This window comes from Malus domestica, chromosome 12, assembly GCF_042453785.1.
Source record: "Malus domestica chromosome 12, GDT2T_hap1".
Lineage (NCBI taxonomy): Eukaryota > Viridiplantae > Streptophyta > Magnoliopsida > Rosales > Rosaceae > Malus > Malus domestica.
Genome location: NC_091672.1, coordinates 29,746,139 through 29,763,191, shown reverse-complemented (window position 1 = coordinate 29,763,191; position 17,053 = coordinate 29,746,139). Strand labels below are relative to the sequence as shown.

Sequence of the window (17,053 nt, the reverse complement as noted above, 5' to 3'; positions counted from 1 at the left end):
TAGAAAAAGTTGATATTTTTATTTTTTTAAGTTATTAACTTTTAAGCATATATATTCCACAATTTGTATAGTGACACATGGTATACCAACCTGTGTCTTGGTCACATTGGAAAAATCTCTCCACTCACACGAGATATTTTTCAGTGTAACTATCACATGAGGTGGTACAGCACGTGTCTCCATATAAATGGTAAGATATATGTTAAAATAATAATAATTTAAAAATTAAAATTTTCCATCACTCACATAAAACAATGTTCCGTCACAACTCAAAATTTCTTCACTGGCACAAGATCGTTTACAAATCCCCGTGGGTCAATCCCGTAATTTCGATAAAGACAGCGCCCGTTAAGTTACCGGCGAACGTATAACACCCACAGCGCCCGTCAGTTTTCCCTCCGAGAACGCGCTTCTCTGACCACCAACAAACCAAACAGAAAAAATCGAGCGACAAAGAAAGTGAGAGAAACGCCGAGAAGATTTCAAGCTGGCGGAGAAGGTAGAGAAAGAAAGAAGAGAGAGAAAGAGAGATAAAGCGATGAAGCACATTTTCAAGAAGCTTCACATAGGGAGCAACCACGACCCGACCCGATCGAACGAGGCCGCCGCCGCCGCGGCCTCCTCCTCCTCCGTAGCCTCGCCGTCGTGCGCCTCCGATCACCGGACCGCGTCGGGTCAGATTTCCGGAAACGCTCCGGCGAGTCCTTCATCGTCTTCGCCGACGCCGGCGGGAACCGTGGCAGCTGGGGGAGGTGGCACTGTGGAGTCGACGACTGTGAATCGGTCGGACTTTATGATGTCGGAAGAGGAGTATCAGGTCCAGCTCGCCCTGGCGATCAGCGCTTCGAATTCGAACTTTAGGGATGATCCGGAGAAGGATCAGATCCGCGCGGCGACGCTGCTGAGCTTGGGCGGCAATCCGATCGATTCTTCAAGAGATAAGGTTGAGGCGGCGGCGGAGACCTTGTCGCGGCACTATTGGGTGAGTTTGGTGAAGTTTTTATGTTCGAATTTAGTCACTTTTGTAGTCAATTTTACCATAAATTAGTAGTTGATTGTAGTGTATCAGCATGGATTGGTTGTTAATTATGTTAAATTTGCGTTTGATTTGGGATTAGCAAAGCAAATTTTACTGTTAATTAAGTTTGACTGTTGTCATAGTAAGGTTGACTGTTTGGAATTTGCTCAATTCATTTTTAAGTAAGAGAAAGATCTGGTCTTTTGCACTATCAGAATCCTGCTAATAGTGTAGTAGTGAATTCATCTGTATGAGCATATGGTCTGTAATGTTCTGGAGTTTTTACTAGTTTTCGAAATGACCCGTGAATTATCTTTTGATAAGTTTAAAACTTTGGAATGTCAACTCACTGCTAAAATTCGGATACAAGTTGGCGTGTAGAGTAGTTTAAGGCGTGGCAGAAATGTAGCTGAGCTCAATTTTTTCTTAGCCTAGTCTTGCGTCCTGGGTTAGAAACGATTGTTTAGTGAGAGAGTATCAATGACAGCCTTTTGAGAGCATCATTATAAATTTTTAAGTTCTTACTTGTTCAGTGTCAAATAGAAAAATCCTCCATTAGTGGTAGTAGATTCCGTTGATAAGGGAAAGATGTAGTATTTTTACCACTTTTTTCATTTTGTTTTGCTTGTATATGCTACTATCAAGACATTGTTTTTACTTTTGCTCATCTTGATTCGGATTGTATTCTCTTGTTTATACCAGGAGTACAATGTGCTAGACTATGAGGAGAAAGTGGTTGATGGATTTTATGATGTATATGGACTTTCCACAGATTCAGCAATTCAAGGAAAAATGCCTTCTCTCACAAATCTTGAAACAAACTTTGGGAGTTCTGGATTTGAAGTTTCATTAGTAAATCGAACAGTTGATCCTGTCTTGGAAGAGTTGGTGCAAATTGCACAGTGTATTGCTTTAGACTGTCCTGTCACCAACGTTGGTGTTTTGGTTCTGAGGCTTGCTGAACTCGTTAGCGAACGTATGGGTGGGCCTGTAAAGGATGCAAATGTTGTCTTAGCGAGATGGATGGAAAGAAGCACAGAGTTGAGGACATCTCTGCAAACAAGTGTATTGCCTATTGGGTCCATAACCATTGGCCTTTCCCGACATCGTGCTTTGCTTTTCAAGGTTCGGTTTCAGATTATCATCAGTTATTAGAATCTTTAGGCAATAATATTTTGTAATCCTTGATTTCTTCTGGGATTAGTATAGCTAGCTGTGTTCTATATTATGGAGGTTTTGTTATTTTCAGTAATAATCATATTAAAAGAGTGATGCTTGTTTTGTCCTTACATGGCCGGTCCCAAGCCCGGATAAAGGAGGAGGGGGAGGGCGTCAGGTAGTCGACAGCCGGCACTCCATGATCACGTCGAATCCTTATGAAAATGAATCCAGAACAAAATCGCGCTAAAGCTAGGGCGTCACCCGTAAGTGGCGCGCTGTGTGGCCTGAGCACAGTGATAAGTGAGCAAGGGTCGCTGTATCTCCATCGGCACCCGGATGCAGTGTTAAATGAGCAAGGGGGCCATAGAAACTTCTTTTCGAACGACTCCACTCAAAGTTGTTTGGGAGCATATGCTCCTATCAACTTTACCCGGGACACACAAAAGAAGTACTTTGATCCTATTAGACGGGGGAGGGTGAAGAAGCTAGGACAGAAGGGTAGAGTTCAAGAGAGCAAAATGCGTTTAGGAACGTGGAATATAGGAACCTTAACGGGAAAATCTATGGAAGTAGTGGAAGTTATGGTGAGGAGAAGGATAAATATTATGTGCCTACAAGAAACTAAGTGGGTTGGTAGTAAGGCAAAGGATCTAGAAAACTCAGGGTTTAAACTTTGGTATTCGGGCACAAATAGAACGAGAAACGGTGTTGGCATCATCGTGGACAAGACCTTGGTACAAGATGTTGTAGATGTCAAGAGGGTAGGAGATAGAATCATGGCAATCAAGATTGTAATAGGACAAGAACTTATCAATGTGATTAGTGCGTACGCACCTCAAGTAGGGTTGGATACGAGTTCGAAGGAGAAATTTTGGGAAGATCTTGGAGACTTGGTGCAAGGAATTGCTCAGACGGAGAAGTTATTTATAGGAGGAGATTTAAATGGACACGTGGGCAGGGAGACAGGCAACTATGGAGGTTTTCATGGTGGCCATGGTTTTGGGGAGAGAAACGAGGATGGGGAAGCTATCTTGGATTTTGCAATGGCATATGATCTCTTCTTAGCCAACACCTTCTTTAAGAAGAGAGAAGAACATGTGATCACCTACAAGAGTGGGTCGTCAAAAACACAAATAGATTTTCTTCTAATGAGGAAAGGGGATCGTATAACTTGTAAGGATTGCAAAGTTATACCAGGAGAGAGCGTGGCTAATCAACATCGCTTGTTGGTGATGGATGTACATATCAAAAGAGTAAGACAAAAGAACAAGACTTGGAAGTGCCCAAGGACTAGATGGTGGAATCTAAAAGAAGAAAAACAAGCCATTTTCAAAGAGAAGGTAATCACCCAATGTGTGTGGGATAGAGAGGGGGAAGCTAGCCAAATGTGGGATTCCATGGCTAGTTGTATCCGAAAAGTAGCAAAAGAGGTATTAGGAGAGTCCAAGGGCTTTGCCCCACACCAAAAGGAATCTTGGTGGTGGAATGAGGAGGTACAAACAAAGGTGAAGGCTAAGAAGGAATGTTGTAAAGCCTTATACAAGGAGAGGACTGATGAAAATGGTGAAAGGTATAGAAAAGCGAAGCAAGAGGCGAAGAAAGCTGTCAGAGAAGCTAAGTTAGCGGCTTACGACGATATGTATAAACGACTAGATACCAAAGAAGGAGAGTTGGATATCTATAAACTATCTAGAGCAAGGGAAAAGAAGACAAGGGACCTAAACCAAGTGAGGTGCATCAAGGATGAGGATGGAAAGGTTCTTGCTACAGAGAACGCGGTTAAAGACAGATGGAGAGGTTATTTTCATAATCTTTTCAATGAAGGACATGAAATGAGTGCTTCTTTAGGGGAGTTGAGTAACTCAGAAGAGTGTAGAAACTACTCTTTTTATCGTCGAATCCGGAAGGAAGAAGTGGTTGTAGCTTTGAAGAAGATGAAGCATAAAAAAAGCAATAGGCCCAGACGATATACCAATCGAAGTGTGGAAACTTTTGGGAGAGACAGGTATAACATGGCTCACTGACCTTTTCAATAGGATTTTGAAAACGAAGAAGATGCCAAATGAGTGGCGAATGAGCACTTTGGTGCCTATCTACAAGAATAAGGGCGACGTACAAAATTGCATGAACTATAGGGGTATTAAGCTAATGAGTCATACAATGAAGCTCTGGGAGAGAGTCATTGAGCATAGATTAAGGCAAGAGACACGGGTTTCGGACAACCAATTCGGGTTCATGCCAGGGCGCTCAACCATGGAGGCAATCTATCTCTTACGAAGATTGATGGAAAGATATAGAGATGGGAAAAAGGATTTACACATGGTCTTTATAGATTTGGAAAAAGCGTATGATAGGGTCCCAAGAGACATTCTTTGGAGGATTTTAGAGAAGAAAGGAGTACGAGTAGCATATATCCAAGCTATAAAGGATATGTATGAAGGAGCAAAGACTGCCGTAAGAACTCATGAAGGACAAACCGAAAGCTTTCCCATAACTGTAGGATTACATCAAGGCTCATCCTTAAGTCCTTACCTTTTTGCGTTGGTAATGGATGAGTTAACACGACATATTCAAGATGATATTCCTTGGTGTATGCTTTTCGCAGACGATATAGTGTTGATAGATGAAACTCAGGAAGGGGTAAATGCAAAGCTTAACCTTTGGAGAGAAGTGTTGGAATCTAAAGGTCTTCGCCTAAGCCGATCAAAGACAGAATATATGGAGTGCAAGTTCAGTGCAAATGGAGGCCAAAACGAGTTAGGGGTGAGGATCGGAGATCAAGAAATACCAAAGAGCGACCGTTTTCGTTACCTAGGATCTATCTTGCAAAAGAACGGAGAATTAGATGGAGATCTCAACCATAGAATACAAGCTGGATGGATGAAGTGGAAGAGTGCATCCGGCGTGTTGTGTGACCGCCGTATGCCACTGAAGCTCAAGGGAAAATTTTATAGGACGGCAATAAGGCCGGCGATGCTGTATGGCACAGAATGTTGGGCGGTGAAACATCAACACGTACACAAAATGGGTGTAGCGGAGATGAGGATGCTTCGTTGGATGTGTGGGCACACGAGAAAGGAAAAGATTAGGAATGAGGATATCCGGGGTAAAGTAGGAGTAGCCGAAATTGAAGGAAAGATGAGAGAAAATCGGTTACGGTGGTTTGGACATGTGCAAAGAAGGCCTACTGACGTTCCGATTAGAAGATGCGACTATGGGACAGAGGTGCAGGGCCGAAGGGGTAGAGGAAGACCTAGGAAAACTTTGGAAGAGACTCTAAGAAAAGACTTAGAGTACTTGGATCTAACGAAGGACATGACACAGGATCGAGCACAATGGCGTTCTAAGATTCATATAGCCGATCCCACTCAGTGACTTGGATTTTCCAAGTCTCCAACCGAGAAGTTTTCCTCATTCGGGAAATTAAGAGAACACTACCCCAACCTACATGCTCCACTCAGAAACCTTCAACATACAAGCTTTAACAAAAGAAAATTCAAAGAACTTAGCGAAGAAGGCTTTGGTGTATTTAACACAATACGTTGAAATGAAGGAAAGCTTATTTATTGATATCCCCGATAAGCTACAAATATGTACATATACATGAGTCAAAATAAGCACACAAGAGGGAGCCTTCACAAAGGTTGCTTAGGAGAAGTCTCAGCAGTCGGTAGAGCCCCAGAAAGAGAAGGCATCGGAGGGGGATCATTTGGAGCCTCAGTACTGGACAGAACCCTAGAAGGAGGAGGCATCAGAGGTTGATCATTTGGAGCTTCATTACGCGGTACAGCCCCAGAAGACGAAGGCAATAAATGCCTTTGGAACAAACCCACAAATCTCTGATGATCAAGTAAAACCTGACCATCAGTTTCCTTCATCTGGTCAAGCTTCCTCTTCATGTTTGTAGCATAGTCATGTGCGAGCCGGTGCAACTGTTTATTCTCATGCTTGAGCCCTCTAATCTCCTGTTTGAGACTCATCACTTCAGCCGCCAATGATTCAACTTGGCGGGTTCGAGCAAATAGGCGTTGGGCCATATTAGACACAGAACCTGCACACTGAACACTGAGAGCCAGCGAATCCTTAACAGCTAACTCATCAGACCGTTTGGAAAGTAGTCTGTTATCTTTGGGAGTGAGAAGGTTCCTGGCCACCACCGCAGCGGTCATATCATTCTTCATCACGGAATCCCCAACGGTAAGAGGACCAGTAGGGGAGACGAAGGATGGGCGCCATATGTTGTCTGGAGAAGGCGGGGCTGCCTCTTCAACAAGGTTCAAGTCAAAACGACGGTCGGAGGGGCCAGACATTTTCAAAGGTGTTGAAGAGAGAAGAGGTCGGACAAATCAAGATCTTAGAAGTGCAAGAATGAAGCTTCTACTGGTGGAGATTCAAGTGTGCTTTGGAACTTAATGCCAGCCCCTATAAAAATCTGCACTCGACGAAGCTTCAGAAATCGAAGAGGCGCCTGCTCAGAAATCGAAGAGGCGTTTGCTTTCTCAAAAGCTGGGCTGCTTAGAGATCACGAGGGTTGATCTCAGAAATCGAAGAGGCGTTTGCTTTCTCAAAAGTTGGGCTGCTCAAAGACCACGAAGGCCGATCTCAAAAAATCGAAGAGGCGCTCGCTTTCTCAAAAGCTGGGCTCCCCAGAGACCACGAGGGCCGATATCAGAAATCGAAGAGGCACCTACTTTTCCAGCCTTTTCCAGCCTTGTCAGCACCTGTCACACGCACACTCAGTTTTGCGAAAATTATGGGCATTCTGTCAAAGACTTCTGGGGAAGTAGAAAACACATGAATCTTACTGTTCAATCACCCACTTCCCACACGCAACAATAGCTCATGGGTACCACAGATAACTTTGCCAAAGTTCTCTGCCAAAGTTGAGCACGTGAAGCTTGCAGCTCCCACTACATCGCTCTGACCAAGAAGGGTAAAAGAATAGCAAAGAAACAGCACTAACAAAGTTTAGACCCATAAATTTTGAAGGTCTAGCTACCATATTATTACCCACAAGGGTAAAGGAACAGTACCACTGCTGGATAATTGGAAAGTCCCTGTGTGTCAACCTCTGTGCTTCGTGGCAAGGTAGACTAGCAAACATGCCCAACCTTTACTCACATTCGAGAAAACACTCCCAATAAGATTGCTTGCTCCAAAATCGAAGAGGCACCGTCCTCCGAATCTCGAGAGCCAGACTCCCAACATGACTACTTTCTTAAAAATCGAAGAGAGGGTAAAGGAACAGTACCATTGCTGGATAATTGGAAAGTTCCTGTGTGTCAACCTCTGTGCTTCGTGGCAAGGTAGACTAGCAAACATGCCCAACCTTTACTCACATTCGAGAAAACACTCCCAACAAGATTGCTTGCTCCAAAATCGAAGAGGCACCGCCCTCCGAATCTCGAGAGCCAGACTCCTAACATGATTACTTTCTCAAAAATCGAAGAGACACTGCTCCCCGAATCTCGAGAGCCAGACCCCCAGCATGATTGCTTTCTCAAAAATCGATGAGGCATCGTTCTCCGAATCAATCGAAGAGGCGCTCGCTTTCTCAAAAGCTGGGCTGCTCAGAGACCACGAGGGCCGATCTCAGAAATCGAAGAGGCCCTACTTTTCTAGCCTTGTCAACACCTGTCACACGCACACTCAGCTTTGCAGAAATTATGGGCATTCTGTCGAAGACTTCTGGTGAAGTAGAAAGCACATGAATCTTACTGTTCAATCACCCACTTCCCACACGCAACAATAGCTCATGGGTACCACAAATAACTTTGCCAAAGTTCTCTGCCAAAGTTGAGCACGTGAAGCTTGCAGCTCCCACTACATCGCTCTGACCAAGAAAGGTAAAAGAATAGCAAAGAAACAGCACTAACAAAAGTTTAGACACATAAATTTTGAAGGTCTAGCTACCATATTATTACCCACAACTGTAAAGGAACAGTACCACTGCTGGATAATTGGAAAGTCCCTGTGTGTCAACCTCTGTGCTTCGTGGCAAGGTAGACTAGCAAACATGCCCAACCTTTACTCACATTCGAGAAAACACTCCCAATAAGATTGCTTGCTCCAAAATCGAAGAGGCACCGTCCTCCGAATCTCGAGAGCCAGACTCCCAACATGACTACTTTCTCAAAATCGAAGAGAGGGTAAAGGAACAGTACCATTGCTGGATAATTGGAAAGTCCCTGTGTGTCAACCTTTGTGCTTCGTGGCAAGGTAGACTAGCAAACATGCCCAACCTTTACTCACATTCGAGACAACACTCCCAACAAGATTGCTTGCTCCAAAATCGAAGAGGCACCACCCTCCGAATCTCGAGAGCCAGACTCCCAACATGATTACTTCCTCAAAAATCGAAGAGACACTGCTCTCCGAATCTCGAGAGTCATACCCCCAGCATGATTGCTTTCTCAAAAATCGAAGAGGCATCGTTCTCCGAATCTCGAGAGCCAGATACCACAGACCACTTTTTCAAAGTGCTCTGACAGAGTTAAAACATGTGAAACTGGCAGCTCCCACTACCGTGCTATGACCAAGCAGGGTAAAGGAATAGCATTACTACTTGTTGTTAGGGAGACTCCTATATATGTCGACCTCCATCCCCAACGGACAGGCAGACCTGCAAAAATGCTCAACCCTTCATCATATCTGAGAGGGCACTCCCAACGAAGCCTTTCGAAATATTCAGCTTTCTTTCCCCCCGATAATACCTCTGCAAACAAGCTATACTAGAGCAAGAATATCTCATATCATCAGGGTTAAAAGCAAGAGTATCCCATATCATGCTTTTTTCCTGTCTTTTCTTTTGGCCTTGTTTTTACCTGCAAGACAAGGAGAAAGAGAGCAATCAGTCAGCACTTGGAATCAAGCTTCCAGCCAGGAACTGACTGCCTGGAACCCCTTACCTGATTACTTACCTGGCATTGCTCTCGAGTACTCATCTTCAACATCTTATGTTTCCAGGGAAGATTCCGCATCTGCTTGAGGAACAGATAGGGCAAGTGCGAAGGATACAAGGAAGCATGTGGAGACAAGCGTAACAGCACACGTGCCGATACATTCATTACTCTGTCAAAAGCAAAAGTATCCCATATCAGCAGGGTGGAACGTACTCTAGATTTGATGGACTTGTTTTGACCCTCAAATTCTTCAGTCGGCCTTATACTCTGGAGGAAACCAGAAAACCCTCCAGCTCAGTTCAAGAATAAGCCTGTGGAAAGTTACTTCTTCAAAAGCAAAAGTATCTCATATCATCTCTTCTCATTTTTCTTCTCTTTATCCTTCATGCTGCTGCAAGATGGGGAGAAGGTGAACAATCAGTCGGAGCTCTGATTGCTTACCTTGTCTGTCACCTCTTTCAGCAGACCCCCTAGCTCGGCGACTTGGGGGACTCCTACTACATGGTTTGTATCGCGCTTGACCAAGCCTGAAACTACAAGTAAGCTTCAAGTGAAATTGATACATTACCTTGTGCATCTCCACCAGTTAAAGATACCACCCCTGGATGGAGGAAGAGTACTTCCAGAGAAGATGCCACATCTACCTATGAGACAGATAAGGCAAGTCAAGACGACACCACACTCCGATACTTAGAAGTTTCGTGATTACGAGATCATTCTCCCACAATATTTCCTAATGTCATTTGTACTAAATCATTCACTTGTACTCACTAAATGAGAGCTTGAACCTATGTACTTGTGTAAACCCTTCACAATTAATGAGAACTCTTCTATTCCGTGGACGTAGCCAATCTGGGTGAACCACGTACATCTTGTGTTTGCTTTCCTATCTCTATCCATTTATATACTTATCCACACTAATGACCGGAGCAATCTAGCGAAGATCACAAAAAGCGATCGTTTTCGCTACCTAGGATCTATCTTGCAAGAGAACGGAGAATTAGATGGAGATCTCAACCATAGAATACGAGCTGGATGGAAAGAGTGCATCCGGCGTGTTGTGTGACCGTCGTAGGCCACTGAAGCTCAAGGGAAAATTTTATAGGACGGCAATAAGGCTAGCGATGTTGTATGGCACAGAATGTTGGGTGGTGAAGCATCAACACGTACACAAAATGGGTGTAGCGGAGATGAGGATGCTTCGTGGGATGTGTGGGCACACGAGAAAGGATAAGATTGGGAATGAGGATATCCGAGGTAAAGTAGGAGTAGCCGAAATTGTAGGAAAGATGAGAGAAAATCGGCTCCGGTGATTTTGAACATGTGCAAAGAAGGCCGACTGACGCTCCGGTTCGAAGATGTGACTACGGGACAGAGGTTCAGGGCCGAAGGGGTAGAGGAAGACCTAGGACAACTTTGGAAGAGACTCTAAGAAAAGACTTAGAGTACTTGGATCTAACGGAGGACATGACACAAAACCGAGCGCAATGGCGTTCTAGGATTCATATAGCCGACCCCACTTAGTGGGAAAAGGCTTTGTTGTTGTTGTTGTTGATGCTTGTTTTGTCCTTACAAAAAATATATAAGTATACGTCCTGTATTTCGATTTTTCATCTCACCTCGGATGTACGTAACCAACTTCTCCTGCTTTTTATGTTTTGGATTTAATACATTGGCCATGCTATTAATGGATCTTCTAAATTTAAATTGTTAGTGACCACTGGAAGCTTTTTGGTTTTGCTGACATAACACAAGTTTTTTGCTTGTATTTCTCTGCTTTATGACATTAAGCAATTATTTTTTGCATTTAAATGTAAGTAGGGACTTTATCAGGGTTAATTAATGATCTTACCATTACAAATTTCTTTTAATAGAAGTTGAGGCTACATTTTGTATATTTATCTGTTTCTTCGGATGTAGGTACTAGCTGACAATATCAAGATGCCCTGCAGACTGCTTAAGGGTGTTCATTACACTGGTGCTGAGGATGGTGCTGTTAATGTAATAAAGTTGGAGGATGACAGGTAGTGGTTTGCTTTTTGCAGGTTTTTGTGGTTAAATGTTGATACTTTTGTATAATGTGTTGGGTTTTCACTTATATTATTCTGGGCTGTGCATGCACAAAAATTTAGTCTAAAAAAACTTATTACAAGGTCTCTATAATTTTAAGCAGCTGCTGTGAGTTCGGTTTTATTCTAAATTTTTTACCGGATCTCTAAAACCTTATAAATTTTGACTGATTAACGACAAATTCTAGCCACAGAATAGCTTCATAATGTGCAGTAACATAGGAGATTTTGTCATCTTTCTATGCATTTAGAGTGTAGTATAGCATTAGATTTCTTTTGTCCTTAGAGTTGAGCAGCAGGCTTCTTTGAATTTTTCCTACCTTCCAACTTGATCTGTTTACCTTTTTACATAGATTTAATTTATAGTTTGTCTTCAGGGAGTTTTTGGTGGATCTGATGGCTGATCCTGGAACACTCGTACCAACTGACACCCAAATTTCAAAGGACGCTACCTTTAAGCCATACAATCCAAACTTGACCAAACTTCCTACTTTCCATTCTTATATCGACACAGATATCGCTTACCCAGGACCAAAACCATTACATGGAGAGGGAAGCAGCCAAAACACAGCAGTTGAAAGTAGTTCAGGTCTGGAGAGAAGACCAAGCTCAGATAAGGGAGAATCATTTCCAACATTTTCGGGTGCAAGTAGTGAGAGTGGAGTTGGTTCTTCAGGAATACCAAATAAAGCAACTCAGTTAGATCAGCTTTCCTCATCAGCCTCCAAAAAATCACAGTACAACAGAGGTAATCGTGGGGCTCATGCAATTGATGGTGGTATGAGGATGAATGTAAATATAGTTCCATGTACTCAAAACAACTCTGAGGACCCAAAGAACCTTTTTGCTGATCTTAACCCATTCCAAATAAAAGGACCTGGGAAAGCTTCTATGTATAACAAACCTGCGGAGAAAAAAGTTGAAGAGCTTCAGAGACAAAATAATAATCTTGCTTCTGGTCGACCTCCTGCATCTTTGATGTGGAAAAATAAATATGCTTTCAATGAAGTCCCTAAAAGAAAGGAGTATGATGGTATCCTCCCAAAAATTAATCGTGAGCCTAATGGTTACAATCCGTCATCTTCAGCTTCGACCAGCTCTACTGTATCTGAACAGGTCAATCCTGGTGGTTTCAAATCAACCGCTCATTCAAATATGTTTGACAGAGATGGTGATGCCAAAATTTTTAAAGGGGAACAACCCAGGGCTCCGAACTATTTACAGAACAACACAGTAGATTCTAAAGAACATCAGAACATTGAAACTGGTTTCAATGATCCTAGAAAGTTCACACATGACAGATTTATGGAATCCAATTTGAAACTGAAGGATCCAGAAAGTTGTAACTCATCATTTGATTCCATTACAAGCAGGGTTGAATATCATTCTAGCACTAGCTCATCATTTGAGGATGTTGACGTAGGTGAATGTGAAATTCCATGGGAAGACCTGGTTATTGGAGAAAGGATTGGACTAGGTAATGTTCCATACCTGGTCAAAGTTGTCTTATATTGTCTGGAAAATTTTCAGTGTTCATTCTTTGCGAAGCAAAAAACTTATTTTTCTCGGGGAGCTGTCTAATTCTTCTTCTTGTTCTTGATTAGGTTCATATGGTGAGGTATACCATGCTGATTGGCATGGCACGGTGAGTTTTTATAAACACTGTATACTTTTCCATACGTTGTATGGCAACTGTTGTTATATTTTATTTGATTTTTTATATTTATCTGTTTCCAAGGATGCCTTTGTCAAGTATTCTCATTCTTTCCTATCTCAGACCCGTTGATGTTGAAGTGATATGTTTTTTCCCATATATTATTCTCCTTGTGCATTTCAATTTTCCAGTTTCTTTTCTTTAACTTTTTTTTTCTGATTCGCTTCGGTGACTGGCACTGCTAAATTGTTTATAGTGATTATGCCCCAGTCACTGATAAAATCAAATATATAAATTAGTACCATAAAATGTATTTTGGCTTTGAAGCATTGATGAAATCACATAGTTTTTATGCTTATCAATTATCATTGTCAAATGATGTACAACCATGAGAGATTTTTCGGTGTGAGCCAAAACTGCTTTTCTGTTTACTGGAAAGCAGGTTTAGGAAGTGTATGGTTGGGGTACATGATTAAATCCATATGTTCAAGTCTTTATTTTCGGTCTTCTTTAAAGTTAGCTAAGATTTGTAGTTTTTGTTAATTGTTTCTCTATTATTCATTACCTTATGGTGGATTTTTATTTTGTCACCATTGCTTGGGACCATGCATGTACTTAGTTCATTGCCAGAGGCTTCAAACTGTTTTTTATTTAATTCAACGGGAATTAAAATCAACTGGTGACCTAAATTTTGGCTGGTGAACTGTTGTTGAGTTACAGGAAGTTGCCGTGAAGAAGTTCTTAGACCAGGATTTCTCGGGTGCTGCTTTGGCTGAGTTCAAAAGAGAAGTAAATTTCTCGTCTCTTATATGCATACAATGCTGTACTTTTTAGCTTCCAAGACTTGGGAGGAATGGAAGAAAAATAAATAGAGTTACAACCTCAATAATTATTGTGTGTTTTTTTTTTTTTAAGAAAATAGACTTATAACCTCTCAGCTGCTGCTTTTAAATAGATATTGTTGACAATGATAGAACGTTTCAACCTGAACTCCATACTAAAATGGTAGACATATGATGTGCCAAGCCTTTGTACTTCTCCAAGTTTGACAGTCACATATACATAGTGATGGATCACTATTCACATGCCTGGCTGTGTGTCTGTTAAAATCGCATTTCCAAAACCACTGAACTGTTTCTTTGATATTTGTTTGCAATGTAAGGTACGAATAATGCGTAGATTGCGTCATCCAAACGTTGTGCTTTTCATGGGGGCTGTTACACGTCCTCCAAACCTCTCTATCATTTCTGAGTTTCTTCCGAGGTATAATTCTGCACCTTGGTCAATATCAAAGGATATTTGATTATATTTGTCATCTTTGCGCTGTAACTGGTCCACTTGTGCTTTATTTTCCCAGGGGAAGTCTATATCGGATTATTCATCGTCCTCATTGTCAAATTGACGAGAAACGTAGAATAAAGATGGCTCTGGATGTGGTATGACTTTCTTTTGAACATGATACATCCATATCCACTTCCTTTCGAACATGATACCGTATGATATAGTCTTACCTGTCTTTCTTTTGAACATGATACATCCGTATCCAGTTTCTCAGATCGCTGTGTATTTTGCAGGCAAGGGGTATGAATTGCTTGCATGCCAGTACACCGACTATTGTTCACCGGGATTTGAAGTCTCCGAATCTGCTGGTTGATAAGAACTGGAATGTGAAGGTATCACGTCTTTTAACTGTTGGTTCTCTCGTTTCTTGTAGATAATGAGATTCTATTGCCAGTTAATTAGTTAGTTATGGTATAATTTTTACTAAACTAGACTTCAATTGTGCAGGTGTGCGATTTTGGTTTGTCACGCTTGAAACACAACACTTTCTTGTCGTCCAAATCAACTGCTGGAACGGTGAGAATCTTGTATTATTGTTGATATTTTGTTTTGTACTTAGTTTCTGGAGGCAATGAGATAAAATATGACAGCAATTCTTAAATCTAATTTTGACACTCTTTTTCTCGTTTGTCCTATTTCATCGATGTGCTAGCCTGAGTGGATGGCACCTGAAGTTCTCCGCAATGAAAACTCAAATGAAAAGTGAGTAGTAATTCTTGCTAACATATTTCTGGTTCTTTTTTTACAGCTTTGGTTTATATATATCTTGATTATCGAAAAAAAAAATAATGTGCATCTTTTGTTAAATATATAGGTGTGACGTATATAGCTTTGGAGTCATTTTGTGGGAGCTTGCAACTCTAAAACTGCCGTGGAGTGGGATGAACCCAATGCAGGTTGTCGGTGCTGTGGGTTTCCAGAACCGTCGCCTTGAGATCCCCAAGGAACTTGATCCCCTTGTTGCAAGGATAATTTGGGAATGTTGGCAGACGTAAGTTGCACAAAATTCTGAATGCCTTGCATATTTCGTTGAATATCATTATTTTACTTGTTGGATTCGGTTTAATTGATGGTACCTTTTTGCGTGATTAGCGATCCGAACTTGCGCCCCTCGTTCTCACAGCTCACGGTAGCTCTCAAGCCCTTGCAGCGACTTGTCATTCCGTCGAATCTGGACGACCCGAGCTCACATCTCCGGCAAGAAATCTCAGTAAATTCTACGCCTTTAAACGCCTCATTCTCTCAACTGTGAATACAGAGACGTTTCGCTTCTTTACTTTCGAGATAGATTAGGATACCAAGTTGCGAACTCTCAAACGATAGATTGAAAAGAAAAGAGTGAGAATGTAGGAAGAAGAAATTGCACAACAGTATTGATTGCATTGCAGTGGGGGGTCCTTTTTGTACAGTGTTCATAGTAGTTAGTCCTCAAAGAAAAAGATAAACTGGATGTGTAGTTTGTGCGTTCATAGCGGAGCTGCGTAGTTTGTGTTCATACCTCCGCAGCTCCGCTAAGAAAAGGCAGAAAATTGTGGTTGCCAAGAATTTAAATTAAAACGAAAGTTGTGTTATAATATCTCTCTTTTTAATCTCCATCTAACTCATATATCTCTCTCTCGCTCGTCACGTGGATACCTAAGAATTTGCCATACAATACATATAAAGAGAGATCAGGTTACACTCGAGAATTTGTCCGATGGAAGTTGCTTAATCTTAGCCTTTCACGGTGGTTCATGTAAATGTGATATCTAGATATTAGAATCAGGCATTCTGAGTTTGATTTCTATAACACTATTGCTACTTGTGAGTTCAATATATTGGTACCGTCCCTCATGAGTTTGATATATTGAACTCATGAGCTCAGTAAATTGGTATCTCACTAAAAATTTCCGGCCCACTGTAGACGGGCGATTCATATATAAATTTAATGTATTGATATCACACTTACTTTTCCCGGCCTATTGTGGAAGACCTAGTACGGATTTAGATTGGGTTTATCATTTTGTTCTAGGTCTAGCTTCAATGACCCAACCCCTTGGGAGAGAGGCACTTCCATGCGGTTGGGATGCCATACCGATGTTATCTTCTCAAGCCAGTAAACACTGCTGTAACTTATGACTTATCTTTATTGACATATCAATTAAATTTTTTTTGAAAACTAATGAAAAGGGTTTGAAAGTTTTGAGTTTTAACGATAAAGACAAAATAAAGGGTAAAGTGAATAGTATCATAATTGACTTTTTAGTGTAAAAATGTGATTTTTCGTTAAAATGAACAGTACCAAAAGTTTTTCGTTAAAGTTCCCTTAATTTTTTTTTTTTACATAAAAGTGCGTGATTAACATACGACACAACTAGTTGCTAGTTTACATTTCGCACAACATGCATACAAATTATTTGTCAAGGTTTGTAAAGCATACATGCAAACATCCTTGATGAAAGTCAAGGCTTCGTCTTTTGGTTGTCGACGTCTTCTATCGGAGGCATCGCGTCACTTGAGATCATCGGCATCGGATAGCCTGAATGGCCGGAGATAATCTTGTTTAAGATCATTTTTGCTACGAAGTCTGTCTTAATAAATTAATAACTTATTATCTTATCTTAATTAAACAGCATTAGCTGGTGAGATCCAAAGTTGATTGGAGAAGAGAGACTGCATCAAAATTAAGATATCTTGTGATAAAGGGACATTGAAAAATAATTAATCATCCATTCATTACTTTGACCAAGACAGAATTAATTTAAATTTTAAAATTACGTTTGAGATGATAATTCTTTTTCTTGTTGATACAAGGGATGTTTTATGTTAAACTAATCTAAATTACTGGGACGAAGGAGGAACACATACAAGAAAGAGTAGCCAAACTAGGCTTAATTAACTAATTAACAAGTGAATTAAATACGCCAGC

The 17,053-nt window shown here is 41.3% G+C and overlaps 1 protein-coding gene across 1 annotated transcript; it reads left to right on the top strand.

Annotated features, from left to right (window-relative positions):
- The first annotated feature begins 195 nt into the window (after positions 1 to 195).
- On the top strand, positions 196 to 15,719 carry LOC103450994 (serine/threonine-protein kinase EDR1-like). The gene is made up of 13 exons (XM_008390414.4): positions 196 to 982; positions 1,721 to 2,143; positions 11,002 to 11,105; positions 11,528 to 12,627; positions 12,755 to 12,795; positions 13,525 to 13,593; positions 13,967 to 14,067; positions 14,162 to 14,240; positions 14,379 to 14,477; positions 14,593 to 14,661; positions 14,798 to 14,847; positions 14,960 to 15,136; positions 15,238 to 15,719. Exons 1-13 carry the CDS (start codon positions 539 to 541, stop codon positions 15,395 to 15,397), a joined length of 2,916 nt encoding a protein of 971 aa, XP_008388636.4. The 5' UTR covers positions 196 to 538; the 3' UTR covers positions 15,398 to 15,719.
- Positions 15,720 to 17,053: the final 1,334 nt, after the last annotated feature.

Coding starts and splice junctions, on each gene's coding strand:
- LOC103450994 (XM_008390414.4), top strand. CDS start 539: ATGAAGCACATTTTCAAGAAGCTTCACATAGGGAGCAACCACGACCCG. Junction 14,241..14,378: donor TAAAGATGGCTCTGGATGTG/GTATGACTTTCT, acceptor TGTATTTTGCAG/GCAAGGGGTATGAATTGCTT. Junction 14,848..14,959: donor AATGAAAACTCAAATGAAAA/GTGAGTAGTAAT, acceptor TTAAATATATAG/GTGTGACGTATATAGCTTTG.